This window comes from Dasypus novemcinctus, chromosome 14, assembly GCF_030445035.2.
Source record: "Dasypus novemcinctus isolate mDasNov1 chromosome 14, mDasNov1.1.hap2, whole genome shotgun sequence".
Taxonomy (NCBI): Eukaryota; Metazoa; Chordata; class Mammalia; order Cingulata; family Dasypodidae; genus Dasypus; species Dasypus novemcinctus.
Genome location: NC_080686.1, coordinates 75,888,733 through 75,908,334, shown reverse-complemented (window position 1 = coordinate 75,908,334; position 19,602 = coordinate 75,888,733). Strand labels below are relative to the sequence as shown.

Below are 19,602 nucleotides of genomic sequence, written 5' to 3'. Positions count from 1 at the left end.
TTACGAGGAACAGGCGGGCAAAGTATAAGGAAGCGAAAGGCAGGGTGGGAGCAGGGGACACTAGGATAACTATATTAATTAATTGACCAGACATTTAAGTCAAAGAACTGAGTTTACATTTTTGTTTTATTGAGTTAATTCATGGACTTGCCAAAGAAAGCATCCATTTGCAATCTGCTAGAACTAAGCTAATTTGTTTATAGTCTATATTAAATTATTTTATTTTTCTCATTTTTCCTTAAAGGTATGGAATCATTTTTGTTATTCTTCCTTGGATCATCATTAGCTCTCTATATTCTACTTAAAATATGGAAGGAAATTCCAAATACATTGTTCTTCAAAGAGTGTGATGCAAATGAGATACATTTGGTTGTTAAAAATGTGATAACCACACATTAACTTATATTTTTCATCTTTGACTCAAAGTTTCCTTTTTTTTCCAACCTTTCAAGTTTATTTATTTTTACATATTTTTCATTTTAGGAAAAAGCAAAGGTCATGTTTCTTTTTTTCAGACAGAGAATAACCTGACACCATTTATTTGGTTATTCAAAAACATCTCAAAAGCATATCCAAGAAGCAAACATCTTAGATTAAAGTAAGAGCAACTGAAGGTAAAGCCAAAAATAGAAAATAGCTGCATTTACATATATATATAAAATGCATTTAGCTGCATTATATTCATTATATTCTATTGTTAATTTCCAAATAATTATAGATTGGTTATGGCATGTTTTCTCTTTAAGTTTTTCAAGTCATTTCTTTAAAGTTACTAACATGATTAAAGAGTAATCATTTGGTGCCTTCTCTATTTTATCTGCTCCTTTCTAGCCCTACACCACGTTATAACTCAAATGCTTAATTGTCTTTGCATATGGAAATTATGGGTAGTTGATTTAGCAAATGGCATAAGGATGCATTTCCAACTCATTAAATGCTCCAAAGTTATCTGGTCCAAGCATCTCTCTGGTGCTTGAACGTTACCAGTGAAAAGACTCAAAAGGCGGTTCGGCCTATAGAAAAAAATTGTTTAAAATCTCTTTAGTATTGATGTCTATAAACCATTTCACTGCAGCTACATCTAACCTTCTGAAATATAGCAATTTCTTTATGATATGGAACTAAATTCTATTCTGTACATAATGTTTTTCTTCTCTATCATGTAGGCCATAATGAGGAATTCCAATCCTCTTTCCACATTGTAGAACCTCAAAATCTTGAAGTAAGCTAAAATGGCATCTATTGAATAGTGGGGATTTGATCATCTTGACTACACTCTCACTCCAAATCCAAATCAAATATTTGTATAATTTGGTCCAATGCATAATGTTATTAATGCCAATAATTAAATTTTACTTTACTTTGAACACTGTTAGACTTTCATTGTATTGTTTTATCAACATATGACAAATTTCCTGTATTTTTGTATAACTGTGCTCTTGGAATGCCTTGTATTAATGAAAAGATGTTATTACGGATTGAGAAAAACTTATATTTTGTAATTATAGCCTGGAAATAGAATAAAGAAGTGAAAGGTCCTGGTGACCCAGAATTGTGCTGAATCCTCATGGTTTATTCACATCCCTTAGATGAGAAATGAATTTGCCTGAAACTAATAAACAGAGAGGGAAGTTTCTTATCTGGCCTCACATATCTGTGTGACCTGAATGTTTGGGGAGAAAGAAACTGAATTTGAAAAAAAGAACAAGGAAGGAAAACGACCTGGTAAAGACAGTGACCAGATAGGGAGAAAAGGGAGAAGAGAAGAGAATGAGGAAAGGCATGGAAACAATGTGAAGAAATAGAAAGAAAGAAATGTATTGCCTTTTATTTATCTATTAATTTATTGCCAAGAGTAAAGCATCTTCCATTTTATTATAAAAAGGAAATCATACTATACGTTTTTAAGTCATGACTCCATTTTTTGAACTACAGGTTTAATGCAATTTGTCTCTCCTAACATGTAATTCAAGGTATCATCTTCTTCATAGTTATTGAACATGAGAAGCAGAGCATCCAGTATTTAAAAGGCAATTTTCACTTAGGTGCTTAAAGACTAGCATCATTGACTACTATCTTTCTCTCATAGTGCTCTGCCCTGCCAATGAATTGCGGCTAGATTCAACGGGGGTTGTTTTGAGCCCTGGTTATCCTGACAGTTATCCAAATCTTCAAATGTGTGCCTGGAGCATTTCAGTGGAGAAAGGATATAACATCAGCATGTTTGTAGAATTTTTCCAGACTGAAAAGGAATTTGATGTTCTTCAGGTGTATGATGGTAACTATGGGTTATATTTACTGAATATTCATAAACTCATTCCAGATACTCTTTCATGTACACCTTCTGTATAACAAAACTGATTTCATGATTTTTTGCCATATGTATATATTCAGAAGTATAAACATAAAATTTATCTATCACATAAATTTTGTGATTAGTTTAATATTTTTAAAATTTTAGATAATTTTAACTATGGGATTAAAATTTTTAAAACATCCGTTTCAAGTTTCAAGTTTTCATTGACATAATAGATTAACTATGGACAAATTTCATCATATTGATACTATCCTAAAGATATAAAATAAAGGTAAATGAGAATACAATTATTCAGTTATATCTAAATTGTATTTTTCTTTCTGAAGGACCAAATATTCAAAGTCCAGTGCTTATTTCCCTCAGTGGAGATTATTCATCTGCTTTTAATATAACAAGCAATGGTCATGAAGTATTTCTTCAATGGTCGGCAGACCATGGCAATAACAAAAAAGGTTTCCGAATAAGATACATAGGTATGTAATACTTAAAACTTCAATATGGAGCTCACCTGCATCCTCAGTATGACTGTAATTGAAGAGCACAAACTCTATTCAATAGACATGAACTCAGATCTCATCTTCTCCATTATAATGATAATGATAATTCTATATCCCCGACATGATTTTTCTTAAAAATTGAAAGTACTTAGGATGCTAATGGTTCAGATAATAAGTTATTTTAAAATTATACACTGAAATACTTTTTTTAAAAACTGCTGTTTTTCATTAGATTTATTTCTCTTGAATCTTCAGAAAATGTTAAAGTGCTGTGTTGCTCAACTCTATGATGTGAACTACTTAATGACCTCTTTAAATGACAAACAGTAGAAATCCTTATTTTCATTATCATCATTTATTTATGCTATTTGCCAAAATATCTTAAGCATTGAAAGTGTGAATGATGTTCGTATCATTTAAAAACTTTTGGTTCTGAAAAAAAGCTATTTAGCTGTTTTACCATTATTGCTTTTCATTGAGTATTATTTAGAAAATCATTTTAAATATCAAGATTAAAATAGTTTTCCTTATGTGCCTTCCTGTTTATAAGGTCTACTGGTAGTAATTTTCTTGTTGAGTAAGTGTACATAAATAGTTCTCCATTATGTGAAAATTATATTCCTTTCCTTTATTGCTATCCTAAATAATGCCTGAAACCATGAGTATGTGCTCTATAACAGAATGCTTCAGAAGCACTTTGTGGGTCTTTTTATACAGTGTTCAGAACATATAGCCCAAGCCATGAGCCAGTACTAATCTCAGTTCAACTAAAAATTATTTCTGTAAATGTTTTATAAACAACTCTGACAGAACAATTCTATGCATAGAATTAAATAAACTTCTAGTTACAGGTCCATAAAATATACCCTAAATTTTACTCATTTATACAGATTTGCACATACATATATAATGTGCAAATAAAAGTCTTTGTCTATTTTGATTTTAAAACTATGAGATTATCATTTGATTTTAAGGCATTTATTAATAATTTATATTTTAGATATCAGAAGTCACTTGTCTGTGCCATGCAATTACTACTATATGTACAAATTTTAATCTAAAATGGGTTTCAATTCAATTAAAAAATTATTAGGCACTCAAAGGAAAAATGTTCAGAAAATCGAAATGTACAATCTAGTCATCCTTAAGATTTGTCATATTTGAATCTATGTTTCTGTCATATTAACAATGCAAATGAATGTCTTTTTATTAAATTCATGCCCAAGAGTACATTTAAAATCAGGATCTTAAAATATGTTTTTAATTATCAGAATAATTTAAAGGGGAACCATTCAAATTAAACAATTAGAAACATTAGACTGACTATAGTAGACCAATTTTTATTTATGTTGATATTCATGATAAAGTTGGATATAAATATAATTTTAAAAAACCACTTTCAGCCCCCAAGAAGAGTCTGACAAATCAATAGATTTTTTTTTCTTGAGAAATGACAGGTTATGACATGTAGATATTTATTCTAAGTCAATTCTAGTTCTTGCTGTTTTACCCCCAAAGTCTCATTTTTCTCAGGTGAATACACTGAAGTTTCAAAGGATAAATGGAACCTGCCAGGCTGAATAGTCTTAAAAGTATATGTACATGAAAAAGTTATTTGACATTATCTTTTGGCATTTCAGACTACAAAAGATGAGAAATTCTTATTTTATTGGCATTTTTTATCACTGTATGTAAACACCCTTGGCAGAATGGAAATACTTTAATGTACTGGGAAAGAAGATTATGGGATATGGGGGTCTATTTTAGACATCAACTAAAGGGAAATGCAGGACTTAACATGATATAGGTATCTAGAGATAACTTCAAAGTGACATGTAAACAACATGCTCTAAAATATTGCTTTCAAGGCTGTGGCATTTAGGTCTTTCAAATGACAGGAAATAGAGCTTTGAAAATTCAGTGAAATAGATGTAGGGCTTTGACTCACCAGGATATTAGGAAAATATATATTTCAATTCAGGAGACATCCTAGATGACAAAGTTAGAAAAAAACAACAACAAAGAGATAGCTATGTCTTCTGAGAGTCATTTAAGTAGATTCTTTTCAAAAGAGAATAGAAAACAATATGAACTTTTTATGGGCTGAAATTCTCATAGATGACAACTGACTCATTTTTAATTACAAGCATTCACTGGATAGGTTTTTAAACTTTCGGTAGTAAAGAATTTCAGATTCATTAATTAAATAGAGTTTTTTCTTTTCTTTTGAATAGCTTTCTACTGTAGTACACCTGAATCCCCACCCCACGGATATATAATCAGTCAGACAGGTGGGCAACTTAACAGTGTGGTCCGTTGGGCATGTGATCGAGGATTCCGACTTATTGGGAAAAGCAGTGCTGTGTGCAGAAAGTCTCCCTATGGGTATCATGCATGGGATGCACCAGTCCCTGCCTGTCAAGGTGAAATATATTATAAAATATGAATAAATCATCGATAAAGATTAACCCCATTTAACTTTGTCATTTGTATTACTAAAATGTTCAAACATAGAAATACCCAGAAGTATATTATGGACTCCTCTAATGAAAATAAGGCATAAGAACAGACTGTGATTTTGTGGTTTATGTGTTTTTACTCTTTTTTCTTATTTGTATATGTACTCATACAATTCCAGTTACTTTATTGTCAGAAAATTATTGAACCAGACATGGATATTGCATTATTGTGGAATTTGCAAAGAATAAAAGATGTTACGAATGAGTACATACCCTAAAGTCTGAATTTTACTCTGAGGATTCAAAAATATGCTCTCATAGTAAATTTAAAAGATAAAAATGTAGCCAAATACCTGGTTATTTTTCTCCTCTGTTTTAGCTAACTCAATAGAGATAATGCCTTTCATTTTCATTTGTATTTTGTAAAAATTGAGGCACTGTCTGTGTGTTGTATCTTGCTTGAGCAAACAGAACAAGTTTCTTAATCAACAAAGAGTATGTTTTAGAGCTTATGAGTACGAGTTGTTCTTAAAAAGTTGTGTGTGTCATAGCTAGGAATAGTCATAAAGACAAGTTCAACCACAATCATTCCAGTGAAACTCATGTTGGATTTTGAAAACTTTCAAATATGAGATAGTGAAATTATTTTGTCAATAAGAAATTAATTTCTAGTTGATTTAGTCTACCCAGCATGTAGAGATGCATTGACTCCTTATAGTAAAAAATACAGAGAATTTTCAGTCAAATAAGTAATGAGACACTACCTACCCACTACTTCTTCTTGGAGGCAATTTATATAAATCAAATAAAATGTAAATTAGGCCAATTAAAGTTTAAAATTAAACAACAGAAAATTGAATTAGTGAAGAAATAGATATTACCAGACCCCTGAGATGAGCTTCTTTTAGGTATTAGACAGCAATTTCTAATTAATGAGAAAGATGCCTCTAATAGGCATGTGTAAATAACTGCATAAAAAGAACTATTGTTCCCTTGAACTGTTGATTTAAGGAACATCACATATTAGGACTGTGAGAAAAATCGCAATCTCAGTGGGTTACCAACATCTGCTGCACTGACATCACGCAGAATGCATACATTTAAACCAACTGTCAAACCATCTGCTTTCCTTTGACAAATTAGTAGCAGAGTTATTTACATTTTCTTAGTATTAATTGATTTCCCAGAACTGATTTGAGAAAGAATTTTTTATCTCATAATTTCAGTATCATGGGAATTAAAAATATATAAAATAATGTCTAAATCATGTATGTTTTAAATCTACATATTAAAATGCTCTGAACTTTGGACATTTCATTTACTATTATATGAGGATTGTTTTTCATATATAAAATAATCCATCAGAAACCTTAGTGAAAAATGTTCAACTCTCAGTTCATTGGAAAAATATTTGAACTTTCTGAAACTTTGAAATTGCTTTGTAGAGTCTGTGCTATAACTTCATTGATTTATATATGATATTTATCATATGTATTAGATACATATAAAAGGAATCATGTTTTCATTGCTCTTGATCTAAAATTGTTCTATATTCAGAATAGATATTGAAATGCAGATAAAAATATTTGACTTAATAAGAAAATAAAACATACATAAATCAATGCGCCTTTTCTAAAAATTGATATTTTGTCATTGAAATAATTTTAAAAAGTTAATTATTTTGTAAAAGTCCTTGTTGGGCATAGCTAATTAAAATGAAAATTAAATTAAATTAATATGAAGTGATTTAATGCCATAATTCAAACTTTTGTTTTATTCCAGATTTGTCTTAAAATCTTTGTAATTTTTCTTCTTTTCTGTTTAGTCTCTTTATACATTCTCACATTTGTTTACTATTACACTATGAGCACAGTTTAAAGTAGAAAATATAGTCATTTATCTCTATTTGGGGTTAGTAAGATGTTTTCTTTTCTACACATCAAAAAACAAATTCCATTGATTTATCCTATCCCTCAGGAAATTGAACCATTGAGTATTATTTAGTGTTATTTTAAAGCAATCATTTTGTATTCCTGCCTCACTTTTAATTTGCACTTTCTTGAGAGTTCTCTAGAACCTTTCTCCCTTCCTCTCTTTAACAACTACTCAGTGATGATGACCCTTCTGAACTCTATTTGTTTTCTATGTTGTTGGGAATTAAAACTGTAAGCCACCCACAGTAACAACCCTTGTCATTACATTTTAGTATGCTTTTTTTTTAAGTTCTAAAATATAACTATTTTTTACTAACCACATTAATAAACATCAGGGAACTATTTATTTTTGCAACACTATTTTATATGTTCTGTCATTTTAGAGCAGGGATAATAACATAATTATATGGGGTTGCTTATATAATTTATCAAGTCAATATTACTGTTTTTCTCCTTATAATTTACAGGTTACCAAATTACAGAAGATCAAACTATGCAGCAGTTGGGATTCTGTCATTCAGTTTTGACAGTTTCATGCCATTTCACTTTTTAATCAATTCACATGGATAAATGAAAACTGAACCACAAAATGTTTGATTTTGTAAGAGAAATGGAAACAAATCTGGCTGAACCTGAGACATGAGTGAATAGAACAGTTTATAATAATTGAAGCAAAGTATCTCTTTGCTCTTTATTTTTAACATCAGAAAAAAATATAATTGCACTTCCAGAATCCCATATATGAAACCATTAGACCAGATATGTTTCAGAATTCAGAATGTTTTTGTATTTTAGAAAGCTAATACAGTGCAAAACCAGATATTATGAAATAACGCCAGTTGTGTCTGGGACAATGCCCATATTCAAACACATTAACCTGCAGAGATATGTATAAATATTTGCACTGAATAAGATTTATAAAGATACAAATAATCTCACTTTAATTGGGAATTCCCTGCCAAATGAATTATTCGAAAGCTTATGTTTTTCTTTTGTGTGTGTGTATGTGTGTGTGTTTTTTTTTTTGTAATTGCAAATTGTGTATTGTAGGGCAAATAATGAATGATATGAAGGATGATCCTAACTGTTTTTTTTTTTTTTTGGTAATAATGAACTTTATTTTAGAGAAGTTTTAGATTACAGAAAAATTACATCGAAAGTATTCAGTGTTCCCATGTAACTTCTCCCACACACACATTTCCGCTATTATTAACATCTTACATTACTCTGGTACATTTGTTAAAACTAATGAGCCAATATTGAAACACTGCTACTAACCAAGATCAAATAGTTCATATTACGGTTTACACTTTGAGCTGTACAGTTTTAGAGACTTTGACAAACTTACAGTGTCACGTATCTGTCATTGCAGTATCATACGAAACAATTCCAATGCCCTAAAAATGCCCTGTGTGTTCCTCCTGGTCATCACTCCCCTCTCCACCAAACCCCTAGCTAGGTAATTAGTTGTTAGTTAGTTTTTTTTTTTTTTTGTCTTTTATTTTTCAGATACATAGATCACAAAAAATTATTACATTAAAAAATATAAGAGGTTCCCATATACCCCACACCTCACCCCCCACTCCTCCCCCATCAACAACCTCTTTCATCATTGTGGCACATTCATTGCATTTGGTGAATGCATTTGGTGAATACACTGCTGCACCGCATGGATTATAGTTTACATTGTAGTTTATACTCTACCCCAGTCCATTCAGTGGGTTATGGCAGGATATATGATGTCCAGCATCTGTCCCTGTAATATCATTTAGGACAACTCCAAGCTAGGTTTTAAGACAAATCTTGTCCCCATATTGATTAAACATGCTCATACACATGATACTCTATAAATGGTGTATCCCTAAGACATATGTTTTGGCTGTATCTAAAACAAAGGAATAGCCAGCTTTCAGGCTTAATAAATCCATTGTTAGTCCCAACTAAAATTCCAATAAGTATTGGATGCTACCACCTATATGATCTCTAATAATTATCAACCAAATTTGAAGTAACCTAATTTACTATGTAGTAATCCAGGGTAGTATTAAATATATTATATATTTATCTAACTTACGTCCTCATCTAATTTATATGTATACTATTAACTATGTACACACGCACAAAAAACTAAGAAACCAAGTGGCAAAACATTAACAATGCATGGATTCACTCATGTAAAACATTCAATAAGAGTTTGAAATAAATTATTCAAGAAATGTGGCTCTGAAAAAGTTTTTGGGGGGAGGTATCTGAAATTGTTTCAGAGGAATTGATAAAATTTGAAATATAATAGTTTTTATGTGTCCCTCAGTTTGAGAGAATTATCTAATAAATGACACATCTGTCTGTTTCTATGATTATGTATGTATGCATTTATTCTAGCAATTTCCTGTGGGATTCCTAAAGCTCCAACAAATGGAGGGATACTCACAACTGACTACCTGGTGGGAACCCGAGTTACCTATTTTTGTAATGATGGATATAGACTATCTTCGAAGGAACTTACCACTGCTGTGTGTCAGTCAGACGGAACATGGAGCAATCATAATAAGACCCCTCGCTGTGTTGGTATGTGTTTTAGGGAAGTTTCATCATTTGTGTTTCTATTGGCATCTTTTAGAATCTGAAAATTTATGTATTAAAACTAACTTCTCAAACTATATACAATGTCTAATATGACTTACATATGAATTAAGTGTTCTTGGACTATTAAAGTATTGGAAATCAGTATAAGGCCTTTTCACTTATTTTTTGAAGTACTAGCATGTTTGCATCAAATAGTGACTTTTCATTTTATATAACAAAGTTTCATTTGTTTTTTAAGTCAACCATCAACCAACTTATGCTTCCTTGCTTGCTTTTTTTTTTTTTTTTGAGGTACTGGGGCCAGGAATGAAACCCAGGACCCTGTATGTAAGAAGCTGGCACCAACCACTGAGTCACATCAGCTTCCCTGAGTTGGTTATTTCATTGTTTTGCTTGTTTATTTTTGCTTTCTCAGGAGGCACTGGGAACCAAACCCAGGACCTCCTATGCAAGAGGCAGATGGTCAACTGCTTGAAGCACATCCGCTCCAACATATGCTTTCAATACACAGGTCCACGAAAAAAAAATTGTTTTTAAAAGATTTAATTTTTATTTATTTCTCTCCCCTTCCCACCTCACCCCAGTTGTCTGCTCTTTGTGTCCATTTGCTGTGTGTTCTTCTGTGACTGCTTCTCTCCTTATCAGTGGCACTGGGAATCTGTATTTCTTTTTGTTGCCTCATCTTGTTGTGTCAGCTCTCCGTGTGTGTGGCGCCATTCCTGGGCAGGCTGAACTTTCTTTTGCGCTGGGCAGCTTTCCTTACAGGGCGCACTCCTTGCGCGTGGGGCTCGCCTATGCGGGGGACACCGCTATGTGGCATGGCACTCCTTGAGTGCATCAGCACTGCTCATGGACCAGCTCCACACGGGTCAAGGAGGCCCGGAATTTGAACTGCGAACCTCCCATGTGGTAGGGGAATGCCCTATCCTTTGAGCCAAGTCCGCTTCCCACCACAAAAATTTTTAATGCTTACATTAATGTAATTATACTTCAATACATTCAGCTCTGATTTTATGAGGGTAAATGATGCTACTGAGATGATCCATAACTTTGGGCTTCTGTTCATATTATTTATATTCAGACTGTTTCCAATGACTGTTATTGCAACTTGAAGAGGTAAATGAATATAATGCTAACAAAGTAATTCTGATTCAAAATTTGGTGGTAAAAGGATTGGAAAATGTTGGTTTAAATTAACAACTTTGATTTTCTAAATACATTAATTATTTCTAGTGGTTTGATACAGACATTTAAACTTAACTGTGATTTCATTTAAAATTATTATTATTCAATTATTTGGAACTTTAGCATAAGTGTCTGATAATGCTTCTACTCATGTTGAACAAGTTTTTAATTAGCCAAAGTTTACATCACAGCTCTTGCATAAAAAGTCTATTCTTATCCAACACATTTTCTTAAAATATAGTACTTCCAAAACCTATCAAGATATAGGAAAATATACCTAAGGCAGTGATAGGGATTCTAGGTAGGTAAAATAAAATATCCAAAGACTCTAAAGTGTGAAACAATAGGAAATGTTCAAGGAACTGCCAGTTCCTTGCCAGTTACCATATAACTGGGAAAGTGAAAAGGCTTAATGTGGAAAAGAGACAAAGAACAGACTTAACTGAAGGAAGTTATATAACACAACAATGACTGAGCTAGGGCAGTGGCGATGTAAAGGTTGAAATTGACATGAGACATAGTTAAGAAGTAGAACTGACATGATTTTGACTTAATAGCATTGTGTGTGTGTGTGTGTGTTTTGTGTAGTTGTTACATGCCCAAGCATCAATTCCTTTACGTTGGAACATGGAAGATGGAGAATTGTGAATGGCTCCCATTATGAATACAAAACCAAAGTAGTTTTCAGTTGTGACCCTGGATATCATGGGTTAGGTCCTGCTTCTATCGAATGTCTTCCTAATGGTACCTGGAGTTGGAGAAATGAAAGACCATTCTGCCAAAGTAAGTATATCCTCTGCTAAACTAATTTCACAAACTATACTTGATGACTGAATTGGCTGATCATTTACACTTCTAAGCACACTAAAAAACAATAAGATAATATTATTAATATGGTCATTTATTCCCATTACATTTTTTCCAACTATTTTTCATTATTAAGTGCTTATAAAAATAGAATGAGCTTTGGAGTCACGAGTATTGTTTTGGATTCTAGGTCTTTCATTTACAACAATGATTACTTAATATTTATTGTATATTTACTACATGCCAGACACTTTTTAGCCTGTTATATGTATTATTGCATTTATTTATTATGTCCAACCCTATAAATTAATTGCTATTATGCTCATTTTGTAGAAAAAGAAACTGTGTCTCAGATATAATCACTTCGTCCAAATTACAGAGTCTATGTATGGTGGTAAAATGGGATTCAACCCATGCAGTCTGTCTACAACCCCTGGCTTTTGATCAACGAATTAAGTGATGTTTATTTTTTCTGATCCCAAGTTTCTCAAACCGTAAAACCATGATAATACCTATTTCATGTTGTTTTGAAGAGTGTTTGTGAAGACTTATTATGGTATATTTGAAAATACCACATGAAATAATTCATAGCCAAAACTCAGTATTTATTGAATCAAATTAAACAAATCATTTTATTTCCATGCATTCTTATAATATAAATTGTCAGTGTCTGTTACAGATAAACTAACTGAACATAGGATATTCAGATGAAATATCTTGAACTCTCTCTAAGCTTCCTTTACTACGTTATTGAATGCCTATTTTGTGCCAAGAAAAATGCTAGGCTGGAAATATAGTCTTTCAATTCATGTCCAACACAACTTTATGGTGTAGATACCCCTAATTTATAAATAAATAAGGAGATCAAAAGTCTAAATAGGATTATGATTATTAAATAGCTTAACAGAGCAAACACCTAAGTTATTTTTAATAAGCACACAACTATTCTTATTATTCTACTTAAGAATTTTCTATTATTTGCAGTTTACTTTCTTAATCTCTACACAACATGGGCTTTTTTTGGTAACCTTATTTTATAAGGAAATCATATCAATGAATTAAAATCTTAAAAATGGATTCCTACAGCATATGAAAAAATACATATGTCATCTGTATTGGTAAAATTTTTGCCCTATTCTTCCAGGTATTCTCTCATGTTTTTCTCGGCCTCCAGTCTTCTTGGTCAGCTAGTATAATTTCATGAGAAGGGCACATGGAATACAGATATTTCAATCTAGGAAAAATTATCTGCAATAGAAACTGCTAGTTTAACTAGTCACCCAAAGAATGTTTGTCTGGTTCTTCTGCTGCCGAAGGCCTGTGTGGTGGTGTAGGATTTAAGAGGATACATAAGATCAAATTCCTGCCCACAGGTAGAATGGGGACAAAGAATCTAATAATTTCAATTCAGTGAGAAAATAGAAAGAATAGTAATGTGTCTAATTCTCAATTTATTTACATTTTAAATGAAAATAACATTGATATCATTAATAATATTTACAGTTACCTCAAAAGATTGTTTATAGGATCATCTCAAAACGGGCATTACATTTTAAATTTTGTTTGCAACTGTTTAAAGTTTCCAAATTTTCTATTTCTTATTCTTAGAGGTGAAAGACAGAGTTGGAGCCACAAAAAAGCACTTGAGCTAGTGGTTAAGTTTTGGATTCTGAAATTATGCTTCTGGGCGTAAATCTCTGCCTCACTGCTTACAGGCGTTATAACATTATTAAAGTTACTTGAATTTCTCTGTGCCTATATCCTAGTGCATACAACTAAGATCATAATTGTGCTTATCACAAAGAGTTGTTTGGAGAATTACATAACTTAAAGGACGAGAAATAGTGCCTGATACATAATAAGTGCTCAGTAAATATTTTCCATTATTGCTTTTGTTCTAGATAGATATTTCATCTATAGTCTTTCAATATCAAGGAGTCATAAGAGATTGTTTCTGAGCAACCTAGCAAGCCTGTTCATCTATCTTGTTCGAATTTTTTAAAGCCTACAAACAACATGTGAAATATGGATCTTGTGAGAATTAAATGATATTTTACAAGTATAGTTCTTTATACATTATAGGTATAGGGTCCTTGACAGAAGTTAACTGTAATTACAATCTTACAGTTGTTTTAGATATAAGGAAACATTGTCTCAGGTAAGTCAAATGGCTTGACCAATGTCACTTGATAAACCTGAGAAAGATTTTGTACTAAGGAGTTACCATCCCTCTGGACTTGATTTTTTTTTCACTACAACATGTTGGCACTAATCAAAAAAACGCAAGGAAAATTTCATCAAATATTACTATTATTTAGAACATTTTATGGGAACTTAAAGGGATAAAATTTAAATTATGTCATCTGTTTTCTCTACATTTTCACACTCATTCAAACTCTTTTTACAAAGATCAGTTTCAATTGTACTATGTCACATATGAAACTCAAATTGTTAAAGCATGGTTTTAAGTTCATATGGACTATATCTTTAAGGGGTTTTACTTATTTATTATCTTTAAGTAATTTCCTGTGGAGAACTACCTACACCTCCAAATGGAAATAAGATTGGAACTCAAACTTCGTATGGCTCAACAGCTATCTTCACCTGTGATTCGGGATTTATGCTCGTGGGCTCTGCTGTACGGGAATGCCTTTCCTCAGGTCTTTGGAGTGGATCGGAAACCAGATGCCTAGGTACATATATTCAAATCATTTTAACCAAACAGATTTCTTGCTCAAAAGGAGCTGTATTTTTTTTTTTTTACCTAATATAAGATGATAATTATCTTGCATTCACTATATGAGTATGCTAAAATCCAGAAAGTATGTCACTTTAAAAATGACTCATGGTAGAAAAGCTATTAAACATATGGCATAACACTTAAAAATAATCAACTAATATTCCTAGTGAAAATCTTATGTCATTAAGGAGAGAAACATTTTCTTCCAGGCATAGTGAAAATAAAAAGGTGGGAAATAATTGCTGAAAATTGTATGTCCACATACTCAGCCAGATTAATCCCTGTAGCAGTCTGTTCATTTTAAACCATATTAAATTCTACTTTCACGTATTTGATTAAGGTAATAATAAAAAATGAGAAATAATTTCTATATTTAAATATCTTTCTCCCTTTATTTCATAACAACACTTTTAAAATCTACTTTAAACCTGATTATAGGCAAATAAGATTTTTTTCCTTCTTGTTCTCTGAATTCATTGTAAAAGCCTGTTTTGCAAAAGAAACTGGTGAAGATATATAGCTAATTCTTTTTACCACTTCTCTCTTACTATTAAAAGAATATTATAATTTCTACATCATTTTTTCTCAGACTTCAATAATTCTTTTACTATTAAGAGTATGTGCTACTTTAAAAAAATTATTGAAATATATCACTCATACATAAAAATACATAAACAATAAGTGTATAATAGTTGTGAGCTTACAAAACAAATATATATAACATCAAACAAACATATATAACATCTCACCCTACCACCAATAACTTGCATTGTTTCTAAACCTTTTTAACTAATGATTAAAGAGCATTGTCAAAATATAACTATTAAAGTATTTTTCCCTAACCAATTCGATTATTATCTTTATATCATTTATATATGAACATACATAAACAATTAAGTGTATAGTAAAAGTGGTGAACTTACAAAGCAAACATGCACAACATCATACAGGGGTCCTATACATCAATCCTCCACAAATACCTTGCATTGTCATGAGACATTTGTTACAAACTATGAAAGAACACTGTCAAAATCTTACTACTAATCATAGTTCTTATCTTACATTTGGTGTGTTTTTCCCCAACTCACCCTATTATTATCATATAAATAGATATTTTTATGACAGAAGTTGTAAACTTATAAAACAATCATGCACATGTGCAGAATTCCCAAACAACACCCTCCATCATCACACCACAATGTGGTGTGTCATTTGCTACAGATAAAATAATATCATCTGATTATTGTCATGTCCACAGTGTACATTTGGCTCACATTTCTCAGTATCAGCACAGTACATCTTTTGCATAGATGCAAGAATATTATATTATTACTACTTACCACAGTCCACAGGTCACTCTACCTGTATTTTTCCCATGCTTCTCCACATTCCCAACACCCTGCAGTAGTGATATATACCTGCTACAGCTTACAAAGCACACCCTCGCATCTGTACCATCAACACAATTCTCACCCACCTCTTGGTTTACTGTGCTTACTGTGCTATCCAGTTCCTAGATTACTCTCAAGCATCTGTCAGTTGGCATTTACGTAACTAGACTACCATTCTCAATCACTTCCCCATTTATAAACTAGCTGTTACTCACTGTTTGTTACCATCCGCTCTATACATTTCCACACTTTTACAGTAAAACTAATTAAAACTTATACATACATTAAACATCAGTAGTCCACTCAGTCCTTCTCTTATCTCCTTTAAGAATCCACCACCTACTACCAGGTCTTGGAGGTATTTTCCAATAATTTCTTCTAAAGTTTTGGGGTTCTTGCTTTTATTTTTAGGTTTTTGTTTTTGTTTTTGTTTTTGTTTTTATCCATTTTGAGTTAATTTTTGGATAAGGTTTGAGATAGAGGTTCTCTTTCCTTCTCTCAGCTATGGCTGTCCAATTCTTTCAGCACCGTTTGTTGAATGGGTTGTTCTGCCCGAGCTGTGTGAATTTGACAGGCTGGTCAAAAATCACTTGACCATACCTGTGAGGGTGTGTTTCTGAGCCATAAATTTGGTTCAATTGGTCTATTATGTCTGTCTTTAAGCCAGTAACATGCTGTTTTAACCACTATAGGTAGGTATTATGATTTAAAGTCTGGAGATGAGGGTTCACTTTTCCTTTTATAATGTTTCTGGCTATTCAGGATTCCTTACCCTTCCAAATAAATTTAATGATCGTGTTTTCAATTTTTTCTTTAATGCTGGTGGAATTTTTATCAATATTGCATTAAATCTGTATATCAATTTGAGTAGAATTGACATCTTAATGATATTTAGTCTTCCAATCCATGAGCATGGAATATTCTTCCAGTTATTTAGGGCATTTTTTATTTGTTTTAACATTGAGTTGCAATTTTCTGAATACAAGTGCTTTAAAGCATTGGTTAAGTTTATTCCTGACTAATTCAGTTTTATCTGCCATATTTTATTTTCACCAATCTTTTGACACTTTTAGTTACTTTTATTGATATAATCTTCATTTCTAGACTCTCTTTCAGGCCCCTCTGTCCTGTCTTTTCTTTTCAGGCACTCGCACACCCTTTAGTATTTCCTGAAATTCTGGTGTTTTGCTTAGAAATTCTCTCAGTTTCTGTTTATCTGTGAATATTCTAATTTTGCCCTCATTTTTGCAAGAGTCTTGCTAGATATAAGATTCTTGGCTGGAAGTTTTTCTCTTGTAGTATGTTAAATATATCAGACCACTGCCTTCTTGCCTCCATGGTTTCTGGTGAGAAATCAGCACTTAATCTTATTGGATGTTCCTTATATGTTATTCATTGCTTTTTTCTTGCTGCTCTCGGAATTCTCTCTTTGTCTTTGGCCTTTATCATTCTGATGAGTATGTGTCTTAGAGTTGGTATATTTGGGTTATTTTGGATGAGAGTATGTTTTGCTTCTTGGGCAGGGATATCTGTGTCCTTCAATAATGTTGGGAAATTTTCTACCATTATTTCTTCAAATATTCCTTCTGCCCCTTTTTCCTTCTCTTCTCCTTCTGGGACACCCATGACATGTATGTTTGCATGCCTTTTGCTGTCATTTAGTTCCCTGAGACCTTGTTCAATTTTTTCCTTTCTTCATCCCTTCTTTTGTAAGTTCACTTTCAGAGGCCATTTCTTCAAGCTCACCAATCCTTTCTTCTGTTTCCTCAAATCTACTATTATATAATTCCAATGTTTTTTAACTTCATTTATTGCACCTTTCATTCCCATAGATCTGCTATTTTTCTATTTTTGCTTTCAGATTCTTTTTTGTGCTCATCCAATGTCTTCTTAATATCCTTAATCTCTTTAGCCATCTCATTTATTAAGGAGATTTGTTTGAACATCTATAATTAGTTGTCTCAACTCCTTTATGTCATCTGGAGGCTTATCTTGTTCCTTTAACTGGGCCATAGCTTCCTCTTTCTTGGTGTGGATTGTAAATTTTTGTTGGTGTCTTGGCATCTGGCTTACTAGAGTATTTATTCTGGGTGCAGTTTTTTCTTTACTTTAGGGCTTCCTATCATTTCTCCCTTCCTGATTATGCAGTAGGAGCCATGTATGTAATTGTTGCAGTAGGCTGTGGATGCTCAAGCTGCCCTCCTTGCATCAGGAACCAATGAAGCTTCTTCCAATTATCTCCTTTGCTTGGGTTAGGGACAGAGTCACAGCTATGTGGAATAATCCACATGTAGGCCTCGACTGTAGCTGCCCAGAGAGACTGATAAAACTTCACATCCCTTTCTCCCCTGCCTGGGGTGGGGACGGAGCTGCTGGTGTGGGCAGAAATTTATGCAGTGCGGTCTAAGATGACCACAGTTGCTCGAGCAGACTTCTGATTTTCAGTCTGTGCCAGCCAAAGGTACCTGCATACATTTTCCTGGATAGGCTAGTGCAGGGCTCCTCAGCCAATTCCTGAATGGGAAGAACCAGTCCCCACCAGCACTAGGATTTTCAATCCACCCTGCTTCCCCTCGTGCCAGGTGCATAGTTCAGAGTTCAGATGGGGCCTCCCAGCCTCTTTCTGACCTGGAGAGGCTCCAACCTTAGCTGTTCTCAGGATCATACCATAGCCCACTGAATACTCATCAGTAGCTGAAATTGGTGCCCAACTGTCTCTTCCTCCCCTGTTTTGAGGAAGTGGAGCTTTCAATTTTAGCCACGGAACAGCTCCTGAGGTGGCTTGTGCCTCTAGTGTAGGATGGGCACCAGCCTCTGTGGTGTGGAGTGCTCTACTTATGAGTCTTCTCTGCAGACGGGCAGTCTCCTCCTTCCACTCCCCAAGGATGTGGCAGGATGCTCTTCTGGCCTCCTGGAGCCCCAAACAGGTGCTTCAGTCTAGCTCCAGAGAGCTTTGGGTGTTTGCTAACTACCCTGTAGCAGGAGCTGACTCTAGGAGTTCCTTACTCCACTGCTATCTTGCTGGTTCTCCAAGATTATATACTATTTTTTTTTAAATATTTATTTATTTATTTCTCCCCCTCCACCAGTTGTCTACTCTCTGTGTCCATTCACTGTGTGTTCTTCCGTGACCGCATCTATCCTTATCGGCGGCACTGGGAATCTGTGTTTCTTTTGTTGCATCATCTTGTTGTGTCAACTCTCCCTGTGTGCCATGCCATTCTTGGGCAGGCTGCACTTTCTTTCATGCTGAGCAGCTTTCCTTATGGAGCACACTCCGTGGGGCTCCCATACGCCAGGGACACCCCTGTGTGGCAGGACACTCCTTGCGCGCATCAGCACTGCACATGGGCCAAATTCACATGGGTCAAGGAGGCCCCGGGGTTTGTTAACTACAGACTTCCCATGTGGTAGGCAGACACCCTATCCATTCGGCCAAGTCCACTTCCCTGTACTACTTTTAAGAGTATGATTTATTCTTTATTTTTCTCTAGAAAAATAAAATGATAAAATAAAAAAAAGAATGATTTCAAGTTATGACAGAAAGTATTGAATTAAGTAATAATGAAATAGTTAATAATGAAAATTGTTCTAATGATTATTCACTTGTCTGTTGGGAACAAGGCATATCTTTTTTTATTAATAAAAATTGCTGATTATTATGAAATTAGATATTCCTAAATTAG

General features: G+C 33.2%; 1 protein-coding gene across 2 annotated transcripts in view; it reads left to right on the top strand.

Annotated features, from left to right (window-relative positions):
* CSMD3 (CUB and Sushi multiple domains 3) overlaps positions 1–19,602 on the top strand; it is a 1,328,729-nt gene that overhangs the window by 1,235,833 nt on the left and 73,294 nt on the right. For both annotated transcript variants that reach the window (XM_058275930.2, XM_058275932.2), the window contains 6 exons: positions 2,090–2,278; positions 2,644–2,790; positions 5,049–5,237; positions 9,590–9,775; positions 11,567–11,761; positions 14,305–14,478. In XM_058275930.2, the coding sequence (XP_058131913.1) occupies positions 2,090–2,278; positions 2,644–2,790; positions 5,049–5,237; positions 9,590–9,775; positions 11,567–11,761; positions 14,305–14,478 (1,080 nt within the window). The remainder of the gene's footprint in view (positions 1–2,089; positions 2,279–2,643; positions 2,791–5,048; positions 5,238–9,589; positions 9,776–11,566; positions 11,762–14,304; positions 14,479–19,602) is intronic.